Here is a 17,482-nt window from a genome sequence, read left to right on the forward strand (position 1 = left end):
TTATTAGGTCTATGGTTTGGGCCTCCTCATACCACAGAACATTTAAATAACCTCTGAAACATAGACCTCTGAAATTGAAATAACCTAAAAAGTAAAAACTGTTGTGCTTGTGCAAGCAGATCCTTTTTACAGAGACAAACTAGAAATACATGTTACAAGAATCTCTTCAGAAGCCCTCTAACCGAAATTTCCTAAACAATACAGGTAGGTTATATTTCAACTAAATAAGTATAATCTTTTGCACATGAAAAACATTGACCTCAACTTGAGTACAAAGCTTCAACACCTATGCAGTACTCTTTTAATTGAAGAAAAATTATTTGTTATACTATATCAAGTTTTAGATTTCAGGAGATATAATGGTTCACTCAGAACAAAAACCAGTGAAGAAACGGAATCGGGGCCACAACAGAAGAATTGGTTTCACCGAAGAAATTGTAACTAGAGATGTAGCAGAAAATCTGCTATCCCAAGAGCCCAAAGGAAATGAATCTGATCCAAAAACATTTCGGAACAAACTAGAAGAAGACTGTGCAATCGGTGGGGCTAAAATCCCACCCAAGAAACCCAAAAAACGAAAACAAAAAGTCTCGAAGGAAGAGGATCTAGCGGATATAAAGGTTGATGAGGCAGATGGTTTACAAGCCAAGAAAAAAAAGAGGAATGAGGAAACTCCTGCTGTAACAAATATCGAGGAAAATGAGGTTGAAAAATCTGAGAAATCCTTATCTAAACGAGCTCTGAAACGAACGAAACATCAGCAACTGTTAGACCAAAAAAAGAAAGAATCTGACAATGAGTCTCAACAGAAAGCTTTAAATTATTTGTCCAAATGGAAACATGCCAGGTCAGAATGGAAATTTGAAAAACTGAGACAGGTTTGGTTAGTTCAGAATATATATGATTCTGGCAAAATAGATGAAAAATATTGGGAAACTCTTATTGATTATTTAAATAATTCGAAAGGCAAAGTGCGTGAGAAAGTAATTAATGAGGCTATAAAAATAATCGAGAATGAAGAAATTGAGTTGAATGATCAAATGAAATTCAAAAGAGCAAAAGATATTGTCCAGTGCCTGCAGTGAGTTTTTTGTTGAGGTCTGAAGTGAGTTTGCCATTCTCATTTCAAACTACCAAATTGTAGAAGAAGTGAGGAAGAGAATCTTATAACCAGGCTCTAATCCCATATGGGACTGAACCCCAGTATCTGAGAGGGCTACAAGGCCTTATTCCTCCTATAATTTTGTTGTCCAAGACATTCTTTGCACAGGTTTGCAATGGCCAGGCATTTTGTAACCAGGTGAACAGGAGTTTCCTCCTCTTCCCCAAAGAATCTACACTTGTCAGTTTCTGATGAACCCATTTTCATCATATTTATGCTTTCTAAGAACAATGTGAGGAGGTGTAACTTATTTTTACCCAGATCCAAATACTTCTTGGCAGTTTTAAAATTCTGGAGGATTTTTTTGTAATGATGCATTCTTGGAAGATTCCTACAGGGTTTCTCTTCTCTTCTCCAGAAATATTTTCTTATAGGTGCATTTTCCTATACCACAGAAAGGTTTTAGGCCAGTAAAAGGCTCCCTTTCTGGTGATCAGTTTCTTGGAACGTTAAGAAGAAGCTCAGTTTAATTAATCTTCAAATTATGCAAAATTGTTAGTCTCTGTACAAAGCAAGTGTAGAACAAAACCTTGACCAATAAAATGGGGTGACCTATATTCTAATTAAGTTATTGTTATTTAGGAAGTGATGTTTGTACATAATTTTGTTGAATAATAAAATTACAAAGGTTTTTTTATAACTGTTCATTATTATATTATATTATTAGCTTTATTTTACAAGGTGTTTCATAAACTGGACCAACATATATGGTCGGTAAATGACACCAGGAGAATCATTTTTCCTTATGACATATACAGGGTGATTCATAACTATTGGGACATAGGCTAAGGGCAGAGTGTTTGGACCAAAATATGGCGATAAGACCAAATATACCTAATATTGCTGTGGAAAAAGATAGAGGGTGATAAAGTTGAATTTTTTATAAGGGGACAGAATAATATTTTCTTCGAAGTTCGAGAGTCCTTTATTAAAAGAATTAGAAAAGGCATAGAAGTCGGAGAAGGCCATGTAGAACATTTAATTTAAGTTTATTCTTTTTATGTTACATTGTTTTTAATATGCTTTATCGTCGAAATAAATAAATAAATCGTTACTTCAAATCCCCTTCCGATGCTCTGAACTGTTCAATTGTGTTTTTCTTAAAAACGGATGAAAAAATAGACAGTGAAATTATTAGCGAAAGACGAAAAAAAGTCAACTTTAACGCCCTCTATATTTTTCCACAGCAATATTTTATCGAGGTATATTTGGTCCTTTTGCCATATTTTGGTCCAAACAATCTACCCTTACCTATGTCCCAATAGTTATGAATCAGCCTGTATATACCCCGTTTTCGATGCATAAGCGAGATACAGGGTGTTCAAGGTCATCTTTGAGCAATTGTGCATATTCTAATGAGTGTGGTCAGTTATGTATTGACCTCAGAGTAACGGTTTCTGGTCACATCTGAGTATTTTTGAGCGTTCAATTCAGTAAAGGTGAAGAACTCCGGAAATTTTTTTCACATAATGGCGAAAAACCTGGAATGTTCGTGTTTTTTCTCGGTTGCCAAATTGAATTTCTTTTTCGGAATGAACACAATTTTCAAATTTCTGCGAAAAAATTCTTTCATGAATCTATCACAATTTTTTTTTTACATGTCTACAGCGAAAAAAAAAATTATCCGAAAATGTACCCATACCAAAGACGAATATAAAAACAGAATCGAAATATATCAAACCGTTTCTTCACTACAGCCGTCCAAATATCTTGTAGGAACCTCTAACATAATAAAAAAAAAATGGTTTGGTTTTGAGGCCCAAAATTTTTGAATTGAGCTGTCGAAATATTCCAGATAATATGAATTTATGAAAAAATTGCATGGATTGTCAGAAGTGGCATGAAGACACTAAATGAAGCCTTCACTAATCGCTAATGGTTCTCCAAACCGCACAGAATTTATGGATTGAGGTTGAAACTTTAATTGTTGATTCACATTCTGTTCAGAAATAATAATCGCTTGAATAAAATTAAAACATCTGCAAACACATTTATTATCTTTTGAAGAATTTATAATAAGAACATCCATATTCTTATAAATTATCAATGTACTATGTGGAAAGCATTAAGAATATTCCTAAAACTATACAAAACTGAAATTTTCTTCTAGTTTCAAAAAAAAAATGAATACTCAAATAAGGAACATCAGATTCAATTGATAAATAAAATAAATATACTCAAATTTCACATGTGATAATAAAATAATAATCAACGTTCTTGTTACGACTCAATACATCAAAAACAGTTGATTCAATACTTCCGGGACGACAGAATTAGAAAGCCTGTATCCAACAAACTCTAGTAATATATATGTACATTCAATAAAATCTTAAAAAGCTCTATGCATAAGTAATGAAAAAATAATACAACAAAATAACAACTAATTCACTGCATTTTGGAAACTTCAAATCTGGTATTAACTATCTCTTCATCCGAGTCTAGAATGGATAATGTTGGTTCACTTTTAATATGTTCCTGTAACCATTCCAGATCATCTTCAACTGACTTTTCTCGCTTAAGTAAATTTTTATTCGCGTTGTGATTTACTCGGACTTTTACCCCATATGCATCATTTACTAACTGAGCCTCCTCCTCATCATCTTCAGTGTCAAGTAAAGGTACAAAAGCATATCTTTGATTGTTGTTGGTAGGACGCCATAAAATCATAATAACTAGCAATATACATGAGAATAAGATATGCCAGTAAGCTTCATCGAGCCACAAATCCTTCCAAACAGACAAACAACTCACCAATCTGTGAGTTTTTATAGAATAAAGCATAAAAACAACAGAAGCCACAAGAGAAAATATCAAGGTATTTGTGAAGTGCCTATATAACGACAATTTCACTTCGTTACGGCGCAATTTCAAAGTGCGAGTAGTATTTACTAAAGCACTGAATATCCACCAACATATTGCAGAATCGAGTACTGCAAGAGGCACAGAAGCCACTAGTAGATCTCTTTGATCATTTTTAGGATGTACAATTCTCAGGTAAGCTTCCGAACATGCAAGGAAGAAGTACAGCAAACCTACACCTACAACTCTATGAAGGGTGGCTCCAAGTCTGGGTTTTACTATTCCGAAGCCCAAACTGACAATAATGACTAACATTCTTGCTAAGGTACGTTTGGCACAGGACACCCACTCTGCAAAGAGCATTGCACCCTGAACTCGTACTCCCGTATTATTAATACTCTGGTATTCCGCATAGAAAGTTGCTTTTTCAAGCATCCCAAGCAAAATTACACCACCAATCCAAAATTGCACACGTAAAAGATCCCTCCACTGCATAAATGAAAAAACCAACCACATAATCCCCAGAAATACATAAAAAACACACATGAATCCGTAAAAGGGCAACAAGGGCCAATCGGCTGCTGAAAGGTACCCATAACTGCTTCGCATTTCTAAATGTACTTTCAACTGAGCGCCTGATGAGTTCGAAGCTACTTGAAAAGATATGATATAGAATCCATCATGTGGTATAGTGTATACTGGATGAAGAGTTTTGTGTAGGGATTTTTCATCCTGATTCAAAGGAGCTCCGTCAATTATGATGTGATCATCACATTTGAACGTCTTGCTCAATTTGAAGATCAAGGAACTGTTGCTGTATTGACTGGATCTGATCAGCTGAAAAAGGAATCATTTTCAATCACTGAAATTGAAATTGAGCTGAAAATTTTATTCTCATTATTGCAAAATTGTAAAGAAGAAACCTTTCCAATATAATTATTTGCATAAAGTACGCAACTATCGTTTTTGGTCGAAATCGACCCAGCCCTTTTTGAGTTTTTTGAAATTTACCAGAATTTCGGACCTCCTTTCAGAAATTTTTTGCTCATTTCTTCATTTCAGAAGGTGGTAAAATAATTTGATTTCTTTTATTCTGAAAACTAGTGTCATTTTTCAAACTAGAGATGGTTCTCTTATGTGATTATATAATTGCTATGCTCATTTTATGATAGGTAACCATTCTTGGGTTATGAAATATATAATACTTTGGAACTGTATATGGACAATACCTCTTGAGCTTGTTTGACTGCATCAGCATAGTCCCAACAGGCAAGAGGAACAATAGCTATTTCCAAGCTAATTCTGGTGTCTACATTGTGGGGAGGCTCACAAATTACTAAAATGAGAATGATATTGAAATATGTATGCTTTTTATTAACAGTCCTTACTCTGTACGAAAGTTTGGGATCCTTTGTATAAACTCTGAGGTAAATTATACAAATTGTAACCCTAGAAATGAAGGTTGTTAATTTTGAATGACGAAGCGAAAAAATATAATACATACTGTATCAACTGTAGTGAAATTGAAAAACCAATTGCTCCCTTGTGAAAAGCATTGGCCTTGCCACACAAATGCTGTAAGGAAGAAATAGAGGCCGCATATTTTATTCATATTATGTCCAATAATAATATAAGAAATTAATTTCCAATTCCTGATTTTCTACCATGGGTGGAGGCAAAGAATATTCGAATTTTCCTAATTTCAAAAAACCTCATACACGAAAAAAATTTAACGTTGATTTGACAGGAGCCATAGAAAATAATTACAGAGAAAATGCTGATACGAGCTCAGAGATATAGAATATATCTCTGTACGAGCTGCAGGCGCTAGAGTTTTGTTTGGAGAATTTTCATTCAATTCGCTAAAACGAAAATGGATTTACTTTACTGTACTGTATTGTATTATTGAGAACTTCCCAACACTTTTTATGCGATCCTAAATGCAGAGATCTTTTTGGCGAATGTCAATCAGAAGAGTTTGCTAACACTTAAAAAAAAAGAAATCAGTTTCTCTGATATATCTCTTTTTCCGTGTCTGATAACAATATTTGTTGACTTTTGGTTGTTGACTTTGATATAATATGAAAATGTCCTTGTTATAGGAAAATTTTGCGTAGTATTTTGAATTAATGTGGAGAATTTGAATGAAATAATATTTTTGAAGACATCTAAAGGTATATGCTTGCAAGTAGAGTGATATGAAAACCTAATTTTTGTGTGTGTATAGGATGTGCAAGAGTTTTGCCACCACCTGTTATTTAATTACCTCATGATAAGAAATTTGGGTATCGTATTATGTTAAGTAAAACACATGAATATTAAAAAAACTCATTACTGAACCTCAATATGCTTCTACAAGGTGTAGATGTGAGTTTTCCCAAATTACTTAAAATGGCTTTTCTATAAATAACTTCCTGTAGTGTCAGCTATATATTCTCAAAGGACCATGCTTAATGAATGGTCCCTCTTTTTGGAAGACCCATTAATTTCATTGAGTATATATGCTAATATACACATGAATTCTGTCAGACTCATTGAAAATAATATCGTATATTACTATATAGATGAAATTGAGTCTGTTTACATGTTTTTTGCAAATGCTACTAGGAGAATAGTTTGCAGTTTCATTTATCTCTACAAATATAGAAATACTTATTATTTTATGTTGAGTTTAATGTTCTACATAAAATCATCACCATTGAATTTGATGTCATTTGAGATAAATATAAAATAAGAAAAGGAACATGATAATAGTGTTTGATTATAAACTTAAATATCTTTATGCATCTGAAGAAACCTGGCCTTAGTGTTCTACTTTGTCAGAAATATTTGGGTGGTAGTTAGTAAACATTCAGTGTTATCTAGGTGATAACTTATTACAACCAAAAGAAGAAAATGAGTCAGTTATATTGAATCAATAACAAGGTATAGGAAAGAGATTATAATATCATATTCATTACAATAAAGCAATGAGTATGAAGATCCTACAAGAGCATAATAGTTTTTGCCAGCTTCAAGAGCATGAGGTAAGCTCTAGAAAAAAATTTACCGATATTTCCTCAAATGGCAGAAGAATTCTTTGACAAAATTTGCTTGTCTAGTATTGCAAAGTAAGTGGTTTTATCAGATAATGGTAAGATGTCCAAATCAAGTTCAGATTCACTAACTTTTTTTTTTATTCAATACCTTAAAAATGGAAGTTCAAGAACATTTTGGTTTCATTTAAAAAGTACAATGAAAAACTAAGTATTCATTTTTGCAGGATTCTATTTCACTATTTTCCTCAAGAATGGAATATAATAATAAAATTTATCATTATCAGTATTTTCTCTGATATATGTCAATGGGGAAATCTACAGATCTGCTTATTTTGTGGATATTGAAAAATGATTATTTTGTATTTTACTCAATTCTTACACCATTTTTTTTGGATGTTCTTCTATTCCATTAACATCCTATAAGGTTTAAATTAACTTTTTGAAAAACTGTTGCATTTATATGTAGATAGATGAACAAGATTGAAAATATGTACATGGGGCATTTTATCTGCTTGAATTTTTTACAGGATTATAACATTTAGACCTCGATTAAGTATAAACTTTGGTAGGAAATTCCACAATTTTTTTTTAAATGTTACTTTATTCATTGTGGAATTTTTTCTTTGACTGTGTATTGATACCTAACATAAAATAACGCCCAATCTCACCAAACGGTAATTAATTCAAACACAGATTAAAATTCAAACAAACTCTTTCTAACATAGACATCTTAGTCTATGAAGGGAACTAAGGAGGGTAAAGAAACCACAAAACACAGAGACGCCCCATTTTAATATTGAAATGCGCAATCGACATAATTCGGCGAGTTTCTTTCCTTAACGCCAGTTACGTCTACTCTCGATTTAAATCCTTGGTGAATTATTTTTTAGAGTGTCAAATACATCAAAAGTTTGGACCTAGTATCCATATAATCAATTCCTAACGAGCGCTCTTTTGAATTTTTGTTCTTGAACGTAGATCCTAGAGTCTTCTATGGTTCTATATATTCGAAATGTTTTTTTTATCTGATGCAAATCTGAATTTTGCGGGAATCTGTTGATATTTTAGAAACCGAAATGGGTAAAGGAAAATTGAGAAAAAAAGGTCGCTAAAAAAATAATGATCCCAAATCGTATGTAAAGTGTCTTTCCCGCACAGCACTGCTGTGCGTAAAAACGCACGGCATTAGAAAAAGTATATTTAAGTGCGGGAAAGCGATACTTTGGGAACTGAAGAGTGAAGGAAAATGGGAAAAATTTCCCAGCTCATGCTTAAATTTTATATCCTGCTGGGAAAAGGTTACGAAAGTGCGTATGCGTGAATTTCGATTCACAGACTTCACAGACTTTTATACCAAAATTTAATGATAAAAAAACAAATTCCTCAACAATACAGCATTTTCATGATGAATAAAGATTCAACAATTTTTTGTATGGAAAATTGTCTAATTTAGCTCAATAGGTCAGTAGGAAAAATATAGATATCATTTTTTATATTCCGAACCGTTCTTCAGCTCAAATTCAGATCACAAACACAGTCATACATTTTTTCAGAGCTGCTATCAAGGAGTCTTATTTAATGTCGAAATAGTTTCTCATCAGTTTTTTTTAGATAAAACGTATCAAAATGAAAATAGTCTTCGAAACTATAACTGTTTGACTATAACATCAGCAAGGTTAACCAAATTTTCGACCAGTATCTCTGAATCAGAAGAGCATTGTTTAGAAGCTTTCTGTTCAGAAAAGTATCAGTTCCAGATTTTTTTGTTCTCCTTGCTGTAGTTGCACTCACCTATCTTCGAACTCAAATTACTTGAAAACAGTTGATTTAGTTGATTTATCAAGAATACTTTCGAATATTTTTGATCGATCGTTCCAAAAATATTGCGAGTTAAATTATTGCAAATTTACACAACTGAAAAAAACTGAAAATGATGAGAATTTCTCTTTTCTGAGATATCAAGATAATAGTAGTAGTTAATATGGTATTTCCAGAATGATCCAAATGAGCTTTATCTACCATGAATTACTTTGCTTCGCCCATGAAACAATTCTTATCCCTCTAGATAAAAGAAGGGTTTTTTAAAATGTTTCAATTTTTTGTTCACAGAAAAATGAATCAGATCTTACAGAGTGGTACACCATCCGTTGGTACTAAGAATTATAGTGCAGCAAATATAGTGAAAGAAGGTTGGCTGTATAAGAGAGGTGAAAGAATAAAAAATTGGAGACCAAGGTAGAGGTTGATCTCACAAATTTAGATTATCCTTACCAATACACTTTCTTACTAGGTATTTCATACTTTTGGATGATGGTTCCCTTTTCGGTTTCAAAAACAGACCCCATGTTACTGCCATGAGCGATCCACTAAATAATTTTACCGTGAGAGGGTGTCAGATAATGTCAACAGACAGACCTAAGCCCTACACTTTCATTATAAGAGGTCTTCAGTGGACAACTGTAATTGAAAGAATGTTCAATGTTGAGACTGAGCAAGAAAGGTGAGATATTGTATTTTTTTCACTATTGTGAATTTGGGGTATCATTTCATCGTTGTTCGAGAAATTGTAAGAAAAATGTTATATTTTGGTGTATTATTTTCAATAAAAAAGCCTTCAGATCGATCACGAAGAAAACATTTTTATTATATAATCTGGAGTACAAACATTAGTGAAAAATTTATGTGAGATGAACAACCTACGCAAATAATTATTAATCAGTTTCTAAAATTTGTATTGTTGCTTCACTATTCTACATGCAATTTTCCATGATATATAGGGTGTTTTGAATTGATCGATCAAGGGAGGTTTGTCACATTATTTTTTGTTTTGAGTCCAGTCTCTTTGAAGTCACAGCTCTTCGAAATTACGAGGAAAATTTGGTTTTAATTGAATATCTTTTATGTGGAATACTTTTAGAACTAAATTCGATAGTAGGCTGTCACTTTTTGACAATTTTGAAATTTGATGAGAAGAGGTGGAGAACGATGCCGCCAAAAGAAGGACCTTTTGTTGAAAGTCAGTAGTCGCATCGAAGTACTAATTAAATCGATGCTTTCTCATACATGACTGCTCAAAAGAAGATCTCTGTGTACATTATATCAGACTCTAGGCCCCTACTAAGGGGATCTCGAGAACAAATAGCAGCTAGAACGGATGATACATTCTCGGGCCCTTTTTTCCTGACTTATCCAAATCAGAAAACAGAACCGACCTATCATTTCTAGATTTTGAGTTATAAAAGAAAAATTAGATTTTGACGATTTCGAAAGGTTCTCATAACTTTTTTGTCTTTGAATTTACAGATCTGAATCTTAAACCTTCTACAGGCACTTTTTCGCGTAGAATCCACTGTCGAGATCAAAATATTTTTTTATTTCGAATCATTAGGCGAACTTTTGTTTTTTTAAATGCAAACTTTTATTGAATTTGATATTTTTGAATTGTAAAAATTCTTTTGTCAATAGACTCTACGTATAAAGTGCCTAAGAAGATTCAAGTTTCAGATCTATAACTTCAAACACAAAAAAGTTATGAGAACTTTTCGAAATCGTCAAAATCTAAATTTTTTTTTATAACTCAAAATCTAGAAATGATAGGCCGGTTCTGTTTTCTGATTTGGATAAGTCAGGAAAAAAGAGCTCGAGAATATGTCAGTTTCAGATCTGTAACTTCAAATACAAAAAAATTATGAGAATTTTTCGAAATCGTCAAAATCTAATTTTCTGCTAATAACTCCAAAACGAAGAATCGTAGGAGTCTACGATTTTCACTGAAAAAGAGCTCGGAAATGTGTCAGTTTTCTTCTAGCTGCTATTGTTCTTGAGATCCCCTCACTAGACAACGAATTTTGCCCACCCTGTACACTTATCCCCAGTATGTTGGAAGGCAGATAGATTCGCCGTCTTCAATAGATAATCATAAAAGTTTTTTATTTTATCCACCTCTCAACCACGTTTCATTTTGATCGTGAATCCAACTAAAAACGAGGTGGTCCAACTATAAAATTTTTCTTTTCTTCAGAGAAGAGTGGATATTAGCGATCAAAACTGTAGCCGAACGATTGTCAACGGAATATTCCGATGTTGAGATGAATTCTATGCCGTATAATGCAGGACCAATAGAAATCGCTGAACCGGCCGCTGAAGATTTGTCGAAAAAATTTCTCCTGCAGGGTACGTCGTATTCCAAGTCATCTGGAAAAAAGAAAGTAACTCTAGAATCATTCGAGTTCTTGAAAGTTCTCGGTAAAGGCACCTTTGGAAAAGTGATATTGTGCAGGGAAAAAAGTACAGCAAGGTTATATGCAATAAAGATATTAAAGAAGGAGGTTATCATCCAGAAAGATGAGGTGGCACATACTCAAACAGAAAACAGGGTGCTGAGAAGTACAAATCATCCCTTCTTAACGGTATGTTATTGATTTAATTCCTTCTCATTCTGATCTAAGATTACACCAATTTTTTTTTTTGCAGTCCCTGAAATATTCTTTTCAAACCAATGAAAGGTTGTGTTTTGTGATGGAGTATGTGAATGGTGGAGAACTGTTCTTCCATTTATCCAGGGAAAGAGTATTTTCAGAAGAACGTACAAGATTTTATGGGGCAGAAATTATTTGTGCATTGGCCTATCTTCATTCTCAAGGAATTATTTATAGAGACCTCAAGTTGGAGAATTTGCTTCTTGATAAAGATGGACATATAAAGATAACAGACTTTGGACTGTGCAAGGAAGATATAACTTACGGTCAGACAACAAGAACATTCTGTGGCACCCCAGAGTATTTGGCACCAGAAGTATTGGAAGATAACGACTACGGCAGGGCTGTAGATTGGTGGGGTATTGGAGTGGTTATGTATGAAATGGTAAGTTAATATAATAATATTTCATATGTAGGTGGTATAGGATAAGGTATGCATGTTGACTGCGCTATGCGGATCAGCGTACTTAATTTGGAGGGATAGGACATACGCTAATGTCTTCGTTTTGGGTGTCCAGAGAGGATTTGAGTTGGATCTCGTTGCCTCCTAGATGGCGCTGGAGTATTTAATACTTCACAGCCCCTAATAGCAATTAAGTTCCGTTTTCCATCGAGGAGGAAGTTGTGTTGCCCTGACGAGGTCAGATATCATGGCCAACATCAATTTTTCTTCAATGGAAGATTGTCTTCGGTCATCATTCTTCTTCACTAACTCTTTTAACTTGTGGAAGTACCGTAGCACTTCCTGTGACTTATTCATAAGATAAATAACGTTTTCGCACAAAATTTGAAGGTATTTCAACTTATCTTCTTTCTAACTTTACCAATAATACGCCACTGCTAACGATACCAGTTCTGTTAATTCAGCTCTACATTAGCCTCCAATTACGTCATCACTTTTCCTACGAATTGCTGAATTGCGCCTCCTTTGCTATATCTTCTTGATTTCAACCTTATAAACTTACTTTTTTCGTTCCATTTGGTGAATGGAGTATAGTCTCATCTTTTTTCAGATGTGTGGGAGACTTCCATTTTATAATAAAGACCATGAAATCCTCTTCCAACTCATTTGTGTAGAATCAGTTAGATTTCCAAGGAATTTGAGCAATGAAGCTAAAGACCTGCTCGCTGGCCTCCTTGTCAAAAAACCTGAATTGAGGTTAGGTGGCGGTCCTGAAGATGCGAAACAGATAATGGAGCATCCATTCTTCAGTTGCATCAACTGGACGGATTTGGAAATGAAAAGGGTGATTACTTTTTTTCTCATAATTCTTTCTTACTGGTACATTTGATGGCAAACGATTAACAACAATCTTTTGTTTCTACCTTTTTCAGATACCTCCCCCTTTTAAACCTCAGGTAACAAGTGAAACGGACACCAGATATTTCGATCAGGAATTTACTGGAGAAAGTGTAGAATTAACCCCCCCAGAACCTGATAGGATACTGAGTTCCATTCAAGAGGAACCCCATTTTCCTCAATTCAGTTTTCAGGACTTATCATCAACAATTGGCAGCTCAAGTCATATAGGAAGTAGTATGAGTAGTGTAGCATAAGTAATGTGATGGAGAGAGGATATTTGATTTCAAGTGAGTAGCTAAAATGTTTGATTGATGTTTAACAAGTGTTGGAAACAACACAAGAAGATATATTATTTGTTAATTTAAAAAATTAATTCAAACAGTATCTTTGAGAGGAGTGTTTTAGTGCGGTATGTTTGAATATGTAGCGAAATACACTTTTTCTCATCTCAATGTATAAATAACATTAGGTAAGGGATTTTATAGTGTTTGAACTCTCTTGTTGTTTGCAATTATTTTTCTCCAGTTAACATCCCAATAGAATTTGAATTGCATTACGAAATGAGGATTAATTGCGGAATATCAAACTTATTCAAACCACAGGCAATAGCATTTAATGAACATATGTAATGAATCTTTCTCATTGTTACTATAATTTACATTAATCATTAGGTAAAATTGATTTTTATGATATTTATAACATAAAAAAATTTGATGTAATGATGACAGTTTGTAATAAGATTTCATAAAACACTTTTTATTCGAAGATACAAATTTCTGTTGAATTGTATGGAAATTGGGAGATTGTGATAAATTGTTGAATTTTCTGTATATAATATGACATAAGTAAAATTATCGAAGAATTGTGTAAATATTGTTATGGGAAATATTGTAAACATATTATTATTTTCAGTGATTTTGGAAACAGTGATCATACTTCTTATCTTGTAATTTTCTTTTCGAATAAATAGGGGTTGAATTGGAATAATTAGATTGATGAGAATTAAAGAATTGTATAGGAAATATTTATGAAATGAACACATAATAAAATGTGCTTTATTTTGTAATGTAACGAGTATACTAGGTTGGCTGTATAATTGTCGGGATTGGTTCAGTTAGGGTTTGAAGATGTTGCTTATATTGAATATTTAATTTTGTTTTATTTACTCAGTGTAATTTGAGCTATGTATATAATGATCATTAATTATTGTTTTAATGAATTAATCTGCTATATCAAATATATTTATTACATTATCCTTCATGCTCTTTCTTTTGTAGAATTTCCTCTATAAAAATTATCATACAATACAGGGTGAGTCTTTAATTTATACAAATATTTTGACAGTAGTCTTGAGGCAAAAAAAAAACATTTCTCTTTTCCATTTTTTTCGAATCTAGTCGGTTTAAAAGATACAGGCTGTTGAAAAACCATAAAACAAAATTATTTTACTTCTATCTCACAAACTATTTTTTTTTTAATAAAAGGAATTTCGGAATATGGTTTTCCATTTATTTAATTATTTTCTTTCGACCCTAAGAATTACCTACCTTTTTCAGTTTTCTCATCATGACCATTACATACCATAAAAAAACCAAAAATACTGTAATGAATCCCAGTTTTCTGAGAAAATTGGAGTTCATTTTAGTGCATTCCTTTCATTTCACATTTCCGCCTTTGAAAATATTTAATTCTCAAATATTCAGTACATTCATTTCGATAGGCAGAGTAAATGTAAAAAACCGTTTATCTGTGGTTAACGTTGTTTTTCTTGCATGCCGTTGAAGATTTCGACGTTTTTCAGATGTTGATATACGATAAACCGGAGCTGACGACGTTTTTCACTCTTGTCGCATTCTGGAATTTTCAGATTTTTAACGTGTGGGGGGATTTGCCTATAAAAGCAGATTTTCTCCCGCGACGGCCTCTTTTTTTGTCATTTGACTGTCTTTGGTCTCTTTACGCTCTTTACTCTCTTTTCTCTTGTCTCTGCGATTGTGTGCCCGACGAGCCGATCAGCGAATTTAGAATAAATTTTGTGTTACGGAGGTAGTGCTCTTAGAAATTAATTTTATTTTTTGTTTTCCGCGAGTGCCTTGAATAAAGGAGGTAGGTCCCCGTCTTACCGTTCAGTTTCTTTGTTGGACCTACACCAGTTACTTCTTTGACACTGCTGTACTGTATCGCTTTCTGTTATCTTTTGCCGTACTTTACCCTGTTTCGCAAGTCTGACTTTTCCCTTCGCTATCAGTCATGGTGCGTAAGCCCTTGGGGTAGTGAAGAGGAAGTCCCGTCAACCCCTCTGTTCGCGTTCCCGCGTCATAAGTGTTGAAAGTTGAAATAGAAATCTCTTCTTTTCTATCAGTCATGGTCCGTAAGCCCTTGGGGTATAGAATAAGAGATACCGCTCGTCGTCAGTGAAATCCCGTAGTTGCGCTCAAAATAGACCGTTTCTTCGCCATCAGTCATGGAGCGTAGCCCTTGGGGTAGCGAGTAAAAGTCTCGAGTAGATCCGCCCTGGTTGTGTTTCATTCATTTCTGTAGAAATACAAGTAATTACATCCCGATACCGTATAGCAAGTCATTTCACTTCGCGAGGTCATCCTTAGTATCCATTTCGTCAGTTCTGGTTGGCGTATTTTATTGAACAACCTTTGATTTTTCACTGTACCTGGTATAAACTTTATAAAGTGCTCGTGATCGGATCGAATTTCCAGAATGTATGTTTGCTGATCGATTCGCTCATATTTCATACCTACACATATTTTCGTTGTATATATAATCAGTTTCCGAAGGTGCGAATAAACTGGTACATAATTTAATTTTGACTACTTCGTTATGCTGCCACCCTAGATAACAGCGAACTCTGTCTCCGACTAGCAGCTTCTCTGGTAGGTTTGCTATTCTTCCTAGTGAAAAGAATAGCTGGCGCTCGAGATAAGTTTTCTCCGAGGAAACCACGTTACAATACAAAGAACCCAACTCTTGAAACTAAGTTGAACGCTATCTAATGAATATTTGAGCGTTTTGTAAAATAAAAGTATTCTTCATATTTTCTCCTTTAATGCGCCGTTTTCGAGTAATTTGATGTTCGAAAATTAAAAACTCTTTGTGAAATTGGAAAATTGGGTTCTTTGTCTGAATACAACTCTGTTTGGAAGAACCGCAGATGTGTAGTGTCACAGATGTGTAGATATCACAGCTAGTTATTCTGGCGGTAATTTTGTTTTTACAGAGGTGGCATAGCTCATTATGAAAACTTAAAATGGCTATATCTTTTTATCAGGACCGAATCGTAGAATACTGAAAAGGAAAAAAGTGTATATTTTTTTACCTCAAGAATCTACTGTCAAATACACAGTTTTCGTGTTAACAAGATGTTCATACAGCGTTCATACAAGCTTACGCCGATAACCATGACTACAGGCGTTTTTTCGAAGCTATTAAAACTGTTTATAGTCCAAGCAGAAAAGCTGACTTGCCTATAAGGGATGCTCATGGAGCTATACTAACTGATGATGATAGAAAAATTCTCGAAAGATGGAAGGAGCATTACTCCCAGGTCTTGAATCAAAGTAACGACTCTGATTTATCCATTTTAGACCGCCACTCCCCGTATTGTCCGATGACATCCGACATCGCTTGATGACGAAAACTCAATGTCGGAAATCATAAATGCGATAGAAAATAATAAGTCACCAGATCTAGTATTGACATTGTCAATAGTCTCCTAACACTATTTCGCAATATCTGGGAACAAGGAGATGTGCCACAAAACTTCACAGACGCTTTAGTTATCAAGCTCTATAAGAACAAAGGCGATATGTCAAATTGCAACAATTACAGGGGCATATCGTTGCTTAGTGTGACCAGTAAAATTCTCTCGAAGACTATGGCTAATCGTCTGATTCTACTCTTAGAAAAGCTATTACCTGAGTCCTATTGCGGCTTTCGACCCAATCGAGGTACGGTGGACCTAATTTTCAAACTGCGACAGCTGCAAGAGAAGGCCCTTGAACAACAATCAAGGATCTATATAGCCTACATCGATTTAAGTAAGGCCTTCGACTCGGTGAATCGGTATGGAAAATCATGGGACGCCTTGGAGTACCCGAAAAATTCTTAGCAGTGTGTAAAAGCCTCCATACCAACAACACCGATAGAATACAGCATAATGGCTCCACAACCGACCATTTCTTAACCAACTCTGGAATAAAACAAGGCTGCGTATTAGAGCCTTTAATGTTCAATATTGTCGCCATAGCTGTCTCGATAATTTACATGAGTATGCCTGCAAGAGGTGTTGGAATAAGATTCAGATTTGATGGAGGCCTGTTTAACCTGAAGCACCTCAGAGCAAAAACCCGTACAAAGTTTATCACGGAACTTCAATATGCAGACGACTGCGCACTTATATATGGCTAGCAGCTCAGAGGATCTACAGATAATGTTGGATATATACATATTATCATATATACGAAACTTTAGGCCTTAGACTCAATATTGACAAAGCCAAAATCCTGGTAAGTCCGCCAGAAAGCCTTCAAACAGATATCAGCCTGGAGGATGAAACTCTAGAACAGGTCGAGCAGTTCCAATACTTGGGAAGCTTCATGAATACTAGGGCTAACCTGGACACGGAAAATACACAACCGTATCAGTTCAGCATCACAGACATTCTGGAATTTGAAGGACAGAGTGTTCC

The 17,482-nt window shown here is 34.3% G+C and overlaps 3 protein-coding genes across 7 annotated transcripts; 2 read left to right on the plus strand and 1 right to left on the minus strand.

Annotated features, from left to right (window-relative positions):
* The first annotated feature begins 64 nt into the window (after positions 1-64).
* Positions 65-1,802, plus strand: LOC123309278 (uncharacterized protein C7orf50 homolog). 3 transcript variants are annotated; one of them, XM_044892310.1, is made up of 2 exons: positions 65-204; positions 345-1,802. In XM_044892310.1, the coding sequence occupies exon 2, from the start codon at positions 360-362 to the stop codon at positions 1,083-1,085; it is 726 nt and encodes a 241-aa protein (XP_044748245.1). In that variant the 5' UTR covers positions 65-204; positions 345-359; the 3' UTR covers positions 1,086-1,802. The 3 variants fall into 3 exon arrangements, with proteins under 3 accessions (XP_044748245.1, XP_044748244.1, XP_044748246.1); XM_044892309.1 differs by having other exon boundaries at positions 80-204; positions 352-1,802; XM_044892311.1 differs by having other exon boundaries at positions 109-204; positions 339-1,802.
* Positions 1,803-3,127: 1,325 nt separating this feature from the next.
* LOC123309133 (transmembrane protein 87A) lies at positions 3,128-5,722 on the minus strand. Its single transcript, XM_044892063.1, has 4 exons — positions 5,466-5,722; positions 5,350-5,410; positions 5,191-5,297; positions 3,128-4,798 (listed from the first exon to the last, which is right to left on the minus strand). The coding sequence occupies exons 1-4, from the start codon at positions 5,571-5,573 to the stop codon at positions 3,548-3,550; spliced, it is 1,527 nt and encodes a 508-aa protein (XP_044747998.1). The 5' UTR covers positions 5,574-5,722; the 3' UTR covers positions 3,128-3,547.
* A 255-nt stretch (positions 5,723-5,977) lies between these two features.
* Positions 5,978-14,035, plus strand: LOC123309131 (RAC serine/threonine-protein kinase). 3 transcript variants are annotated; one of them, XM_044892061.1, is made up of 7 exons: positions 5,978-6,135; positions 9,109-9,234; positions 9,290-9,499; positions 11,021-11,408; positions 11,473-11,862; positions 12,491-12,724; positions 12,813-14,035. In XM_044892061.1, the coding sequence occupies exons 2-7, from the start codon at positions 9,113-9,115 to the stop codon at positions 13,032-13,034; spliced, it is 1,566 nt and encodes a 521-aa protein (XP_044747996.1). In that variant the 5' UTR covers positions 5,978-6,135; positions 9,109-9,112; the 3' UTR covers positions 13,035-14,035. The 3 variants fall into 3 exon arrangements, with proteins under 3 accessions (XP_044747996.1, XP_044747997.1, XP_044747995.1); XM_044892062.1 differs by lacking the exon at positions 5,978-6,135 and adding an exon at positions 6,309-6,328; XM_044892060.1 differs by lacking the exon at positions 5,978-6,135 and adding an exon at positions 6,968-6,987.
* Positions 14,036-17,482: the final 3,447 nt, after the last annotated feature.

This window comes from Coccinella septempunctata, chromosome 3 (assembly GCF_907165205.1).
Source record: "Coccinella septempunctata chromosome 3, icCocSept1.1, whole genome shotgun sequence".
Taxonomy (NCBI): Eukaryota; Metazoa; Arthropoda; class Insecta; order Coleoptera; family Coccinellidae; genus Coccinella; species Coccinella septempunctata.

What these genes read in the sequence shown, in the direction of transcription:
- LOC123309278 (XM_044892309.1), top strand. Translation starts at nt 150, where the DNA reads ATGTTACAAGAATCTCTTCAGAAGCCCTCTAACCGAAATTTCCTAAAC. An exon ending in AAATTTCCTAAACAATACAG is followed by an intron (nt 205 to 351) that starts GTAGGTTATATT and finishes TTTAGATTTCAG; the next exon opens with GAGATATAATGGTTCACTCA.
- LOC123309133 (XM_044892063.1), bottom strand. Translation starts at nt 5,573, where the DNA reads ATGAATAAAATATGCGGCCTCTATTTCTTCCTTACAGCATTTGTGTGG. An exon ending in ATCCCAAACTTTCGTACAGA is followed by an intron (nt 5,298 to 5,349) that starts GTAAGGACTGTT and finishes TTCTCATTTTAG; the next exon opens with TAATTTGTGAGCCTCCCCAC. An exon ending in CAGTCAAACAAGCTCAAGAG is followed by an intron (nt 4,799 to 5,190) that starts GTATTGTCCATA and finishes TTCCTTTTTCAG; the next exon opens with CTGATCAGATCCAGTCAATA.
- LOC123309131 (XM_044892060.1), top strand. An exon ending in GTTGAGACTGAGCAAGAAAG is followed by an intron (nt 9,500 to 11,020) that starts GTGAGATATTGT and finishes TCTTTTCTTCAG; the next exon opens with AGAAGAGTGGATATTAGCGA. An exon ending in CGGATTTGGAAATGAAAAGG is followed by an intron (nt 12,725 to 12,812) that starts GTGATTACTTTT and finishes TACCTTTTTCAG; the next exon opens with ATACCTCCCCCTTTTAAACC.